This window comes from Polypterus senegalus, chromosome 14 (assembly GCF_016835505.1).
Source record: "Polypterus senegalus isolate Bchr_013 chromosome 14, ASM1683550v1, whole genome shotgun sequence".
NCBI classification, from domain to species: domain Eukaryota; kingdom Metazoa; phylum Chordata; class Cladistia; order Polypteriformes; family Polypteridae; genus Polypterus; species Polypterus senegalus.
Genome location: NC_053167.1, coordinates 140,619,112 through 140,635,443, shown reverse-complemented (window position 1 = coordinate 140,635,443; position 16,332 = coordinate 140,619,112). Strand labels below are relative to the sequence as shown.

Here is a 16,332-nt window from a genome sequence, read left to right as displayed (position 1 = left end):
CTCCATATGCGCAAAGCATACAATTATACAACTCAAAATTATATATCGAGCACATCTGTCTCTACTAAAACTCTTCAAAATGTTTCCAGGACATGATCCAACCTGCGAACGTTGCAACCAAGCCCCAGCCTCACTAGGTCACATGTTCTGGGCCTGCTCCAAATTAACATTATTCTGGACAAAAATTTTTAATTACCTCTCAGACAGTCTTGGACTCACAATCCCTCCTAACCCATTAACAGCTGTGTTTGGGGTTCTTCCAGAGGGTCTTAAAGTGGAGAAAGACAAACAAATTGTGATTGCATTCACTACACTGTTGCACGCAGACTTATTCTGATAAACTGGAAGAACCCAAACTCTCCTCTTTAAGTCAGTGGGAAACTGATGTGTTATATTATTTAAAATTGGAAAAAATCAAATACTCAGTTAGAGGATCTGTGCAAACTCTTTTCAAAACATGGCAGGATCTAATCAGTAATATTTTGAAATGATTTTATAAAGCACAGAGAATTTGTTGATTTAGGTATTTTTAAAAGCCTTAAATTTTACACCGTTTGGCTTGCTCTCTCTCTCAAGGGTGGGGATCGATCTGTTCTTAGCATAATTCTTTTTTTTGTAAAACTTGATTGCTATGTATTGAATGTAATAAAATTAAAAAAATTAAAATAAAAAAAAAAAAAAAAAAAATATAAATAAATAAAGTGCTTCAGATGAACAGAAATCACAATTAAATCTTTAGTTTGAGATGTTTTATAATATAAAATGAGAAAAATCCAAAGGTTCTATTTTCAGATGGTTAGAAACAAGCATGGCAGGAATTGCTGCTTAACTTTTTTTTAATTATTTATTTTATTAATATAAGTTGAAAGCAAATAACAATCCGTAAAATGAAATGAAACTTAACAGTACCAAAATTCAACCCCCACTGAAGAGAAAGAGAGGAGAGCCAGCCAACAAAGCAAATCTTTAAACCAGCAAAGAAGGAAGAATGTCGTTTTCCCCCCCGATACAGAAGCGTATACTAAAATGTTATTGATTAGATCCTGCCATATTTAAAAAAAAGTTTTGAACAGATCTTTTAAGTGAAAATTAGATTTTTTACTAAATTCAGATAGTATAGGATATCAGTTACACACTGACTTAAAAGTGGTGGGTTGGGATTCTTCCATTTGAAGAAGATAAGTCTATGTGCGGGGTGGCACAGTGGCACAGTGGTAGCGCTGCTGCCTCACAGTTAGGAGACCTGGATTCACTTTCTGGGTCCTCCCTGCGTGGAGTTTGCATGGTTCTTCCCATGTCTGCATGGGTTTCCTCCCACAGTCCAAAGACTTGCAGGTTGGGTGCATTGGCGATCCTAAATTGTGCTTGGTGTGTGTGTGTGTGTGCCCTGCGGTGGGCTGGCGCTTGCCTGGGGTTTGTTTCCTGCCTTGCACCCTGTGTTGGCTCCAGCAGACCTTCGTTACTCTGTAGTTAGGATATAGTGAGTTGGATAATGGATGGATGGATAGAAATATGTGGAAGGTAAAGAAAATTGGTCAGGTTCAGTTTAGCAAAGTTTCTAGCTTGAAAGTAGTGGAAAAAATGTGTTGATGAGAAGTTAAATTTGAAGCTGAAACATTATCGATATACAAGACTCCAAAAGTATTAAATACTGTGTATGTCTGAGAGGGTGGAAAAGAGTGGTTGTCATGTAGATGTGCAACTGATAAAAGCTTCTCTGTCTTAAAGTGCTTCCTACATTGGTTGCATATTCTGAGTAAAGGCCAAATTGATTATTAATTGATGGTAATTTATATGCACTATGGCACAAACCAGGGAATTTTAATAAGTACTGAAAGATTTTAATTATAGTGCAAACAAGACTTGTATATTTTCATTGATTTGAGTTGATACCCAGGTCTTTATGTCCTGTGTATTTTCCGCCCGGTAATAAAAATGAAAATTAGGTAGTGCCATGCCATGCCATCTTCAGCTTTAGGTGGTTGTAGGGTCGCCCTTTGTATATGTGGATGTTTAGAATTCCAAATAAATGATGTTATGACTGAATCTAATTTATTAAAAAATGAAGATTTTTTAATGTAAATGAAGATGGTTTGAAATAAAAAAAGAAGTTTGGGAAGGATGTTCATCCTAACAGCGTTAATTCGACCTGCTAATGCGAGATGGAGGGTAGACCATTTATTGAAGTCTTATTTAATTTTTTCCATGCAGACAGTAATATTTTGTTGAAGAAGAACTTTATATTTAATTGTATTTACCCCTAGATATTTAAAATGATCTACAATGATAAATGGGATGGTGTCCAATCTAGTATTGTGTGCTAGAGAGTTCACTGGAAAAAGCACACTTTTATTCAAATTAATTTTGAGTCCAGATATTTTTTAAAAATCTGCTACTGCACACACACACACACACATATACACTATATATATATATATATATATATATATATATATATATATATATATATATATATATATATATATATATATATATATATATATATATATATATATATATATATATATATATATATATATACACATATATCCATTCATGTATACATATATACACACACAAAAATGTAACTTTGTTTTCTCATCATTTGTTTTCTCTATAGCTTTATTTCAGGAAACATTAACAATAAACTGCATGCATTTCCATAATATGTGGAAACTGAGGAGTTCTAAAACATCTGACTGGTTTATACTCCCAAGTGGAGTTTATATATTGTTTCCACAGTTTTTTCTCTCTGTCCCTCTCTCCTGCTTTTCTGATTTTCACCCACACTTCAAAGAGGTGCACGATTGGTTGTCTAGTGAATCTAAAGGTGCCCGCTTTGAGATCACTTCATAAGGCTGATGGATTGGATTAATCGATGTTCTTTCCTTGCTGCAGATCAAGTCATCCATCCATCCATCCATTTCCTAACCCGCTGAATCCAAATACAGGGTCACGGGGGTCTGCTGGAGCCAATCCCAGCCAACACAGGGCACAAGGCAGGAACCAATCCTGGGCAGGGTGCCAACCCACCGCAGGACGCAGATCAAGTCTGTTTATTATATGATACACTCAGAATTTACAAAATAAAAGTTTACTTCATAATTATTGCACATTCCATCACAAGTGAATCGAAACAGATATATACATCTGGGAAACCTTAATACTTTAATCACCAAGAAGATTGCCACATTCTTGTTTAAAGTTTCTTTAATTGTCAGAAAAGTTCAGGTTTGAGGAGAGTTTAAGCCCATACATACTACAGAACGATCTTCACAAAGCAACGAAAAATACTGTGAATTGTTTCAATCATTTTTCAGTTATTAACTCAGCATCTTCTTCAATTATCATTCTTCTAGCAAATATGCACTGTCAATTTATTCCCAACCACATAACTCCATCCGTATCTCTCCATCTTTTATAAGAATTTACTATTAGATAATTTACAAAGTAATTTGAGCTTTGCTGCCTTTTCATTCAGTTAAATTTCACAAAATACATCAGAAGACAGCAGTAATCAAGACTTACCTATCACATTAAGCTGAACGATGTCTTTGTCCCTCAGTGGGCCCTCATAAACGTCACACTCGTAGTGTCCCTCATCTTCAGTGGTCACATTCCTGATGTTCAATGAGGCATTCCCTTTCTGAAGTTCACTTTCAAACATCATCACCCTACCTGGTGGTATCTTTTCCTTATCCATGTACCGAATCAGCTCACGTCCATTGTGTCTCCAGGTTATATTGGTGTCGGTCAGCCCATGTTTACTGTCCGTCAAAGTGAAGAAGCAGGAGATGAGCACATCTGAGTGGAGAGAGGCCACCACTTTAGTGTCTGGAATGGACACCAGGGGGTTACTGAACACAACTAGAAAAGAAGAAAAACAAATATTCACAAGGTATACCCTTTAGTCGTCATTCTTCACTTTTATATATTTAGAGTGTCACTGCTAAAGTGGCCAAGCTGTCTTCCTGGTAACAAAACCAGACATATTAGGAGTCTTCGAATCCAAGAATGAAAGGATATTTGTCTTCCCATTAGACTACCCAGTACAAACTGGGGTAATGTTCTAGAATGCCAAAGACAGGGTGAACAGCCAGTTGGCCGAGGTCACCACAACTGGGACTGCATCTCACTTTGTCATTTTGTCTGTTATAACAGACTGTACTCCTCCAGAAGTTGATTTTCTCCATAATGCTGCTGTTTGCAGGTTGTTTTTCCTCTCTTCTGTGGTCAGCTGTCCATGTCTTAGTTATAACAGATAGAACTTAAATGCTAAATTTCCACCTGGGGACAAATAGACTTATTGTCGTGACTTTTGTTGATGAATGTGAAATCTACATGGTTTTACTTTGTAAACTGAACCTAATCTGTACTTTTTTATATTACATTGTGTTTTACAGTTGTACACCACTCAGCTTGTACTTAATTACTATGCAAAAATATCTACATAAACCCGTTAGCTGTAACTAGTAACTCAGTAAAGTAAAAAACGTGCAACACCACAAACCAACACACACTCACTGAGCCAATTACTAGGAACACCTGCTCATCTAATCAGCCAATCATGTGGCGGCAGTGCAATGAACACAATCCTGCAGACACACGTCAGGAGCTTCAGGTCAGGATTCACATCAAACACAAGAATGGGGGTGAAAAAAAATCTGATTTCAGTGATTTTAACTGTGGCATGATTGAGGGTACCAGATGGGCTAGTTTATGTATTTCTGCTGATCTCCCGAGATTTTCACACACACACACACACACACACAACAGTCCTTACAGTTTACTCAGAATGGTGCAAAAAACCATCTGGTGAGCTGCAGTTCTGAGAATGGAAACTCTTTGTTGATGAGAAAGACCAGAAGAGAATGGCCAGACTGATTCAAGCAGAAAGAAAGACTACAGTAACTCAGATAAAAATTCTGTACAACTGTGGGGAGCAGAACTTTATGTCAAAATGAAGAACATATCAAACCTTGAGGCAGATGGGCTACAACAACAGAAGACCATGTTGGCTTCCATTCCTATCAGCCAAGAACAGAAAGCCAAGGCTGTAGTGGGCACAGGATCACCAAATTTGACAGCTAAAGACTGGAAAAAACATAGCAGGGTCTGATGGACCTCGACTCCTGCTGAGCCACACAGATGGTAGGATCAGAATCACCCAACAGCCTGAATCCTCACAGCCCTCGTGTCAAAAGTCCAGGCTGGTGGTGGTGGTGCAACAGAGTGGGAAAACTTTCTTGGTCATTTTTGGGCCTCTCAATACCAATCTTGGCTTGAATGCCACAGTTTAACTGAGTATTGTTGCTGACCAGTGGTCTCATTTATAAAGCTAGTGTATCCAGAAAATGAGGCATTTGCACTAAAGAACTTTGGGTCTTTTTTCTTCAATTTCCATCAACTACCTGTTATCACTTCTCAGAGAACTGGCCAACAGGTGAGGAATATCTCAGCCAAGCTTCACTCCATCATAACTGCAGTGCCATGGAAGCCATTAGCTGACTGAGGAGGCACTACATTCAGTTTTCGTATTGTATGGGTGTACAAATAACATATTTTTGACGACATAAGTCAATTTGCAGCTGTGTCTGCTTCTGCAAACGTAACTGGGGAATTCTACTATACTCGTACTGCAATAAGAACATCTAGCGAGAATAATGAGTGACCTTCCATTAATGTACAAGTCAATCTGTGATGCCAACATGTGGCTAACAAACATCACGTCTTGGTGGTCTGGGTCAAACCGTGATTTGTTTATTTTGAGGCAAACTAGCGTTGGTAGACAAAAAGGTGCTGTACGTGGTGGCTGCAGTTTTTCACAAGGGCTGTACTATTCATTTTTTCAGCAATCAAATCATTACAAGTGCCACATATTTTTAGCTACCCGCTTAGACAATGGCACCTTATTCCTTTCCTGGACCCCCAGAATGAAGGGGAGAGGCACTATAATGTTGAGAAGAGCAGGCAGATGTTCTTGAAGAAGCCAAATGAGATCTGCAGCATTGTGATTGCAGATGTACGAGCGGATTAGCATCAAGGTGTGTTCATGAACGCAGATTTAGAAGGTGACTGCGAGTTACAAAGGGTAATTTGCACAGAAATGTGCCTACTGCAAAAAACAGGAAAATATATAAGGCAAAAAAAACCCTGATTTTTAAAACGTGGTGTTTGCACATTTCCACACTCAAATCCATGCAATGTTTTATAAATGAGGCTCCAGGTGCTTCCTTTTATTGCCACATTTTCATTGACTTTTAATGGCTACCTCCAGTTGATAAAGCACCATTTCACAAAGCAAAAGTCATCTATCTGGTTTCATGAACATGACAATAAGTTGACATTGTTCTTTACTGGCCTTCCCAATGATTGGATTTGAATCCATCAGGACACCTTTGGGATGTGGAAGAACAGGAGATGAATGTGTAGCTGGCAAATCTACAGAAGTTGCTTGATACAATCATGTCAACATGAATCAGGATCTTAAAGGAATGTTTCCATTGTCTTGGTATAGTGGTCCTCAACAATGCAAAACTCCCACAAGACATCATAATAACCAAAGTACTTACAGTGGATATAAAATATATACGATATCTGGTTGGGGTGTGTAGACATTTAATGTCCACTGAAAGTGCTTACACCACCAAGTGAATTCATTAGGCTCTATGACCTAAAAACAATGCCCTCAATATCAATCACACAATTATGCTTGGATTTTATTTGAAACAAATTGAGAGCCGTCTGTATGAAATTAGCAAAGCACGTTTTAAAGAGGTTTACACGTGTTTTCCTCTTTTAAACTTACAGGTATACCAGCTCCAGGACACCAGCACTTCCCTGTCTTTCAACATAAAGTCACGCTAAATCAGAGTCCCACGGACCTGAAAAGTGGGCCTCTAAAAGTCTCGTAAGAATTTCATGGCATTAAAAGTTATTCAGGCAAAGCAGATAATTGAATTACCGTGTAGCAGGTTTTCATTTAGAACATTAGAACACTCTAGACGAGAACAGGCCATTCAGCTTGCCAAAGCTCGCCAGTCCTGTCCACTTATTTCATCCAAAAAAACATAAAGTCAAGTTTTGAAAGTCCCTAAAGTTTTACTGTCCACCACACTACTTGGTCGCTTATTCCAAGTGTCTATCGTTCTTTGTGTAAAGAAAAACTTCCTAATGTTTGTGTGAAATTTACCCTTCACAAGTTTCTAACTGTGTCCCTGTGTTCTTGATGAACTCATTTTAAAGTCACCGTCTCGATCCACTGGACTAATTCCCTTTATAATTTTAAAAACTTCTGTCAGGTCTCCTCTTAATCTTCTTTTGCTTAAACTGTAAAGGCTCAGCTCTTTTAATCTTTCCTCATAACTCATCCCCTGTAGACCTGGAATCAGCCTAGTCGCTCTTCTCTGGACCTTCTATTGTGCTGTTATGTCCTTTTTGTAGCCTGGAGACCAAAACTACACACAGGACTCCAGATGAGGCCTCACCAGTGTGTTATAAAGCTTGAGCAGAACCTCCAGTGACTTGTACTGCACACATCAAGGCGCTATATAACCTGACATTCTGTTGGCCTTTTTAATGGCTTCTTATCACTGTCGGGAAGTCGATAGCTTAGAGTCCACTATGACTCCTAAATCCTTCTCATAAGGTGTACTCTCGATTTTCCAACCGCCCATTGTGTATTCAAACCTAATATTTTTACTTCCTATGTGTAATTCTTTACATTTACTGACATTAAATTTCATCTGCCACAAATCTGCCCAAGGCTGTCTGCTGTCCAAGTCCTTCTGTGATGATATAACGGATTCCAAATTACCTGCCAATCTTGACAGCATCTGCAAACTTGACCAGCTTGTTACTTATATTCCTATCTAAATCATTTATAGATATACAGGGGGTCCTCGGGTTCTGTTCCTACAACAGTGATGTAACCCGAATTTTGGTGTAAGTTGAAACACACCCTAGCTTAACATTGTACTGTAGTCACAGAAAAAATGAGTGTAAAAAAAAATCCTTACCTTTATTCCTTCTCACGTCTCAGTTTTTATAGGAGTGAGCGTTGTAAACTCAAAACGCTGTATGTCGAGATGTTGTAACTCGAGGACTCCCTGTATTAAAAATAGCAGCAGTCCCCTCACTGCCCCCCCTTGCACCATCACCCTCTGCTTCCTGTGTCTGAGCCAATTCTGTACCCATCTAAAAACATCACCCTTAACTGCCACTTCTTTCAGTTTAATGCCCAACCTCTCATGTGGCACGTTATAAAACGCTTTCTGAAAGTCCACATAAATAATCACATCTGATCCACTCTGGTCGTATCCTTTTGTTGCCTCCTCATAGAATTCCAGCATGTTAGTAAAACACGACCTCCTTCTTCTGACCCCATGCTGACTGTCCTGTCCTTGCCAGATGTTGCTCAATCTTATCCTTAATAATTCCTTCCATTAATTTTCCTGTGATGTTTCATGTTAAGCTTACTGGCCTGTAGTTGCTTGGATCTGCCCTGACAGCCATTTTATATAATGGGATGATATTTGCCATTTTCCAATCTCTTCAGTGTGCAGTGACTTCCTAAAAATGTGTGTCATGGGTTTATATCTGCACTCGCTAGTCTCTTTAGGAACTCGAGAGTAAATATTATCTAGTCCTGGGGCCTCATGCATAACGCCGTGCGTAGAACTCACACTATAACATGATGTAAGCACAAAAGCCGAAATGTGCTTACACACAGAAAAATCCAGATGCATAAATCTGTACGTTCGCCAAGTTCCATGTTCTTCTGCTAAATAAATCCCGCTCAGCGTGAAAAGTAACACTCGTGCACGTGCCTGCTGTCCCGCCCCAACTCCTCCCAGAATTACGCCTCTTTGAATATGCAAATCAATATAAATAGCCCTTAAGCGCAGTGTTCTGTGAAAAGACAATGGGAAAACCACGGGGGAAAATGGAAGAATTTCAGCGAATACCAAGTGGAGGCAAAGAAAAAACGTACTATTTGTTGGTGTAAACAGTGGTATAATCAACAAAAGGAAGTTGATCGAGTGACAGAGTGTCGGAGAAACTCGAAAGCTCAAGTTCGCAAAGTCGCACAGTGCCTGAAATAAAAAAGAACCTGTCAGATATCAAAGTCGCCGTGAAAAGGTGAGTCGTAGCCCACCATCCGAGTGTCATATGAAAGCTGATTAGGGTACAGAGAAAAAAAAAAAAAAGGCACACAGTGGGGAAAAAGCACGAAATGTCAACTTCAGTTTCGAAATTTCCACTTTAATCACGTAGTTTATTTTGTCATTAAAGCAGAACATTATAAACTTCATCTAACGCGCACACGTGCCGGTCCGGGACATAACAGCGTTTTAAAAACGTTACAGTAATGTGTGCATGCCCATCTGCCATGCATCTCGACATACTACCCATCAAATGAAACTTCAAAGTCTTGTCTTACCGATGATATAAACCATTTTGACACACAACAACCACAGCACTGACACTAAAGCCTTTTTTACAGAGAAGTACATACTTTTAAGAGTTGACTTTCCCTACCTTTGAAGACTCCCTGCAAGTCAAACATCAATATTTCCGAGCAGTATTGATCCTATTCTGTCCGTAAGGCTCCAGCGAATATAATCCAGTAAAACGATTTAGGTCCAAAACACACGATATATTCTCAAAGGGACAAAAACTCCAGAAAACGTTTCATAACTTGAGACCACCTACGTAATTTTTTCACTTATATTGCTCATATTAGACGTAATTTGTTTCTCTCGGCGATAACCATGCTACGCATGAAACACGGAAGTGTTAGCTTCGAAAGACACCTAAGTTGGCCAATTACGACGGGTCTGGGGTTGACTGGCACTTCGTATAGCCAACCAGTGTCACGGAAAGCTTGCAGGATGACGTATAGCTCTGAACTCTGGTAGAATCTACCAGTTTGATTGGACACTGTGAATGACACTCAAAACTTACAGCCAATGAGCAGCCGAGCATTTTGATATGTAACTTGCCATACTAACTTGTAAACAAAACGATCGGAGCTGCGTGAAGGTGGCATTTGTGCCAGTCTGCAGAGTTGGTGCGTGGTTGTTTATTGTGATTTCGCCAAGTTTTTCGCAGTTTAAATATGAATAAAAGTAGAAGTTTAAAGCGTAAATAAACGCTTCGATTAAATAATAGATGCATATGCGCGTTGCGAAAGTATTCAACCGGCACACGGGACGTGTAATGGGAGAGAGCGACGGGCCACGCCCTTGTGCTTTCTGCTTGCTAGTGATTGCTGCCATTAAGTGGCACATGGAAAAACGCTGAGCTGTGTTGTAACAGTTTGTAAAAGAAATGTATATAGTTTGTGTGCATTTTATAAAAAAAGTAAAAATAAAAATATAAATATATTTTTGGCCCATAACTTGTATTGACTATTTTTATATTGAAATGTGTATTTTTTATTGTTTTTATAACTAATAGAGTGACACTGTGTGTAGATATAGATTCCTTTAGGTGTAAACTTTCAGTAGAGCCCTCATTGATATCTGTGGGTTGAAGCATTCAAAAGTTATTACACTTTTAACATACGTTCCAAAATGTGGATAATGGTCCCTCTAAAAAGCCCCTGGGCATGCCCACATAAAAACTGGTGTAAAAAATGTCATTTTTACAGGTATTCTTTTCAAAATAATGAAATTTGAGTAGTCCACAAGTTATTCTGTTGGTACATAGTGTGTTTCTGTCCCCACCTACCTACTGCAGCTTTATTTTCCTTTATTTTCATTAAAAAACTTAGGCGAGAACAAAAAAATTCGTTTTTTTGTGAGTTCTAATGTGGATAACTTTTGATCAGTCACACCTACAGTGATTCTGACTACTAAGTGTGAGACTAGAGAATGTTACCTTTACAAAGAGACCAAACGTGTGTTTATACTCCAGATAGTTCAATAACAGCAATGATTCTAATTTGGAGAGGTCGAATTACAAGCGATTTAGCAAAAATGACCCCGAATGATAAGGGGTTTAAAATCGTTTAATTAACCAGTTTCTCAAATCACATCGTAATTAAAGTAGCACGTTAAATGCTTTGTTTCGTATGTGATCTTCTATGTGCTCTGTGTGTGTGAATCACTACTTGCTTCTTAAACCGGCTCTCTTCCTCCGACTGGACACAGAGTCCATTACATTCGTGATATTACAGTTCTCTGAATAACTAAAATACTGAGATGTATACGTGATATCTTTCTCATGATGATAGGAGTTAAAGCATGCTATTAAACATGGGAATACGGTGGCGCAGTGATTGTGCACGACCTTCGATGAAATAATTTATTACAGCAGTACTCAGGGGCGGCTCTAGGCTCATATCGGCCCCAGGCAGAGAAAAAAATCAGTGGCCCCTTCGCCCGCCAATGTCAATATGGTGGATGGCCACGTCCGTTGCGGACACTGCATAGTAGCCTCGTGCTCATGACACAAGCGTTTAACTTTTGCTGAAATTTGCCGCTGCGTTTTTAGCTGTGTCATTATTTTCTCTTTCTGTTTTATATTCAATATATATTGGCTTGGCAGCCCTGTGCAGGTGCACAGTTTGCACATACCTAAGGCCGCCCCTGCAGTACTGTCTCTTTCAAACGTACTAACCTACAATTCCTGTCCTTCCTTTTCTTTCTCCAAGTAACCGATCGCCACACAATGAGCTCTGTAATAGATGTTAAGCCACCTGTAAGCTTATAACGTCGATTCTTCAAAACTTTTAAGGAACACTGAAATATCTCCGTGGTATGTTTAATTATTCTATCCTTCACGCCAGTCCCAGTGAAGCATACAGTGCGAGGCAGTAACAATCGTGAGCGGAGCGCCAGATCCTTGCTAGCGTAGCAACACTATGTCCTTTAATTATTAACAATACAGATTATTTAAATGAAGTTAAAGTTTTATCTGTATAATATTGTAACGGCCGACCCCTTATTCCCAGCCGGCAGCTACACCTCCAAGACCTGTGGCCTGGATAATTTACTGAGAAACCTTTCCTGTCAAGCCGTACTCCTACACAGATAAACTTTTCCCACAATCGACGGTTTGTAATGCAAAGACACAATAGGCAGAATGTAAAATTAAACAGGAATAAATGTATTAAATGAGACAAGACACGCCACAAGACAAATGCACACCCAAATATTCCTCCACCCCAACAATCCCAAAGCAAAACTGAAAATATATATATACAAATCCCCTCCCTTGTCCACGTAACATATAACACACACCACACAAACGACAAATGACTAGCAAACAGAATGATCGTGAACTTGAGTCCGAACGTGAATAAATGTCCTGAATACGGGTACTGATTAGCGGCAATTTTAGTGTTTGTATTTCCCGGCGTTTGGAACAACCTCACCGTGATTCCTCGGCGTGTGGCGAATGATGATTCGACCCCGGGGTCTTCAGCGGCAAGCAGGTTGAAAGGCAGTCCGGATGAATGAAAAACAAACTGGGTCCAAGCGCAATGAAATGAATCGGCAAGCAAGTTGTAGTCGTGAATGCGATATTGGTGTGTGTGTTGTTGTGTGTCGTTGTTGTTGTTGTGTGTTTTTTTTTTTCCTCTCTCTCTCTCCTCTTCGTCTCCTTCTCTTCTCCTTAAATAGTTCGTGATGGCAGTAATTGATTGATTGACACAGGTGCTTTCCAGATTAGTGGTTGTGAACTCCTCCCATCATCCGTCCTCCTTTACGGGGACAACATTAACTGCTACACATACACACAGTCAATGGGACAATGAAACGAGACACACACAGAACTGACATTTAAACACTAATTATGTGGTACCGCTACAATATAATAAACATATTTTGTTGCATTTCATCTTAAAAATGATATCATCATTATATTTAAATATGCGCTTTATAAAGTGGCTCAGGTTGTGTAATTTATAACTGTATCGCAAGTTATAGTTACAGTGAGGTGATTGTACTAATAAGTCCTAACAGTTCTACAAGGAGCACTTGATGGACTGATTGAGTGCGTTTATAATTCTTGGGATGAAACTGTTTGTGAACCGCGAGGTCCGTACAGGAAAGGCTCTGAAGCGTTTGCCATGTGAGAAGCAGTTCAAATTAGGAAGCATGGCTGAGGCAGTGTGTGCTTGATGCTGTATACTGATAATTCTCTTTCAGATCAGCTGCTCTGAGTCGTGCAGTGAGAGTAATATGGAAAAAGATGATCCGCTGTGGCAACCCTAACGGGGGCAGCTGAAAGAAAAAGAAGAAGAAAGTGCAGTGAGAGTAACAACGCAAAAGTAGCTATAGTATATAGAATAGTTTGTCCATTCTGTGGATCATTATATTGTTACTGGTTAATCACAATCAGATGCATTAAACTAATAAACAATATGCGGTTAATTTTAGTATATTTATAAAGCCGCGTCAGGAAAAGAAAGGATAACCACACAAGAACGGTAGCACTGCTTTGACGCTGGGTGCCGCCAGCATGCAAAACGGAGCGGAGAACTTGCGTACGACAGGGTATGAGGTACCGTGGAAATGTGCGTGGCTTTATGCCAAGTTTAGGTTTTATACATCGTGATTTGAACGTGGAAAAGTTCTTATGCAACATTTCTGTGCGTACGCACCGTTTATACATGAGGCCCCTGGTGATTTGTTTAATTTCATCTAAATTGCATACAGATTACAGTTTACACCTCTAAGCTTGGTAAATTTCTCCTGCTGTATTATTTAGGCAATTTTGTAACCTGTACCCACAATACATTTTACCCAAACCCATTCTGCCCAGTACTTTTACCCACTCCTGGGGCTGAACCGATACAAAACTCTAGTTTAACATTGTAAGACAATAATCTTCAAGGTGAAAATGATGCTTATCCAGCCACTCATTAAACACTTGTTATGTTAAGATGGTCCTCTCTCTCTGTCCTTCTTTCTTCATCCTCAATTTTTACATCACAGCAACTTTAGGCATCAGAGCATCACACACAAAAAACAATTGTCACAAGTTTGAATAAGTTTTGATACTCGGGTTAAATAGATTTAGAATGATTCACTTTTGTTAATTATAAGTTGAATTGTTCACTTTGTTATAAGATTACTCACGTGTGTTTTATTTGTTTTGATTTTTTATTCTTTTTTTTATACCCAATGTGTTTTTTTTTTGTCTAGGTCAGGGGTCACCAAGTCCGGTCCTGAAGGATCACCGTGGCTGCAGGTTTTCATTCTAACTCTTTTTTTAATGAGTACCCTGTTTGTGCTGCTAATTAAACTTCTTGTGAATTCATTTTTATTAAATTGCTTTTTAAAGATTTGTTCCCCTGAATGTCCTCATCGCTCCTCTGATTTGCTTCATTTCTTTCCTTAAACGGCACTCAAACAGAAATGAAATGTGAAGTGAAGACCAACTAAGTCAGGGCCTGAAACTCCAACCAATTTCACTCCAACTAGCTGCTTAATGAGGTGCCAATTCTTGTTGTTAATTAAACCAACTCTTTAATTTTGTGGGTTGTTGCTGCTCTCGTGGTGCAATAGCAGACATTTCAGAAATGACTGATTTTCTCTTTCTCGTCAAATGTTTTGGGGACCTATTGGCATTCCTGAGACCTTCATCTTTCTTTATTTTCAGATATTGTATGATGGACACCAGTTGTTTTGGCTCATTTTGGATCTCATTATTGTTTGGCTGCTAATTAAGGAAAAAGAAACAATTCAGGCACCTGAGTGTTCAAGAGCAAATCGATTAAAATGAGTTCAATAGAAGTTAATTAGCAGCAAAAACAGGTCACTAATTAAGAAAAGGGTCAGAATGAAAATCTGCAGCCACGGTGGTCCTCCAGGAGTACAATACAATACAATACAGTTTATTTTTGTATAGCCCAAAATCACACAGGAAGTGCCGCAATGGGCTTTAACAGGCCCTGCCTTTTGACAGCCCCCCAGCCTTGACTCTCTGAGTAGACTTGGTGACCCCTATAGGTGGCATTTTCATTTAATTGGCTAATTGATAATGGGTAGTTTCTTAATTTATCCCAGGTGAAGCTCTATTAGTGTGAAAAAGTAACAGCTGAGCAGGAGGGAAAGGGAAGAGGGGAACCAAAAGACAAGGCTGGACAGGTGGGAAGTACACAGAAAGGTAGGTGTTACTGGGGGTGTTTAAAATTAAAACCATATGCAGAATTACAATAGATATCAATGTTCTAACCTTTAAGTTTTTCTTTCTGTTCAGTTTGAAACTAGTACAAACTTGGAGACCTAAATTGAAGCTTTATTTTGTGATAATTGAGAAAGGGGCTCTGGTTGGAAAAGTGAAGTGTCTCGGAGTCTGGATGCTGTGCCAAGGAGGAAGGTCATGGAGGGAATTGGAGTGAAACGCTTTGTGAAGGAGGCACCTAACCACGGGCTAGTGGTGTAGAATGGTGGGCTCTTTTCACTCCTTAAATAAGATGCTTTCTTCTTACAGATTGGTGGGTCCAGTGCCAGCTTTAAAGCAACTGGGAAAACTGTAGCGGCTTCTGCCTCAGATTGTGTTGGGTATTGCTGCCAGTCTTCTATTTTTACAAGACTGTGTACGAGAGGTCCATAACTTTCATTGTGTGGAACCTGCAAAATAACCTGATTTAAAAACAAACACACACACACACACTATATATATATATATATATATATATATATATATATATATATATATATATATATATATATATATATATATACTTAAAGGCAAGAGAATGATCTTTGTCCGGAGAAAGTGTTTTCATTTTAGCCATTGTGTCCTCAGAATTTTCATTAAAAACAACATACTTTTGCATCAGGTGTCAACTGCGTTAGGTGAAAACGTTATAAACGGAGAAAATGAAAGCAGAGGAGGATGAGGCGGGTATCGCTGACCCGCTCACATCTAATCATACGAACCAACAGACCGGTTCGAAAGCGTAAACCCGTCCTTATCTGTCCCCCTGCACCCTCATCCACTTGCCAGTACTACAGTACTACCCTTTGTATCCTGGACCCAGCACTTCTTTTGGTTCCGCTGGAAATATTTTGCGCATCACCGTTGTGGATTACAACACGCATATAAAATAAAAGCAAAACCCCACGTGTGTATTCCGCTCAGATTGCTTCTAAATTTCCGTATACATCAATGCTTGATTTACACTACACCGCTAATGCAACGGCAACGCCTATGCCATGCCAATCCAATTTCTCATTCCTAAACTTTCATACCTTAAAGAAAAAGGAAAACAAAATAAAAAAAAACATACTCCGACAGGTGCTGCCGATTACTCTGGAGCAACATATTAGATCAGGGTTTTATTTCTAAAATCTTTTCCACATTACATACAAT

General features: G+C 39.1%; 1 protein-coding gene across 1 annotated transcript in view; it reads right to left on the bottom strand.

Moving 5' to 3' along the window:
- LOC120514461 (natural cytotoxicity triggering receptor 3 ligand 1-like) overlaps positions 1-16,332 on the bottom strand; it is a 240,417-nt gene that overhangs the window by 198,451 nt on the left and 25,634 nt on the right. Inside the window, exon 2 of the mRNA XM_039734851.1 lies at positions 3,529-3,867. Coding sequence (XP_039590785.1) covers positions 3,529-3,703 — 175 coding nt within the window. The 5' untranslated portion in view covers positions 3,704-3,867. The remainder of the gene's footprint in view (positions 1-3,528; positions 3,868-16,332) is intronic.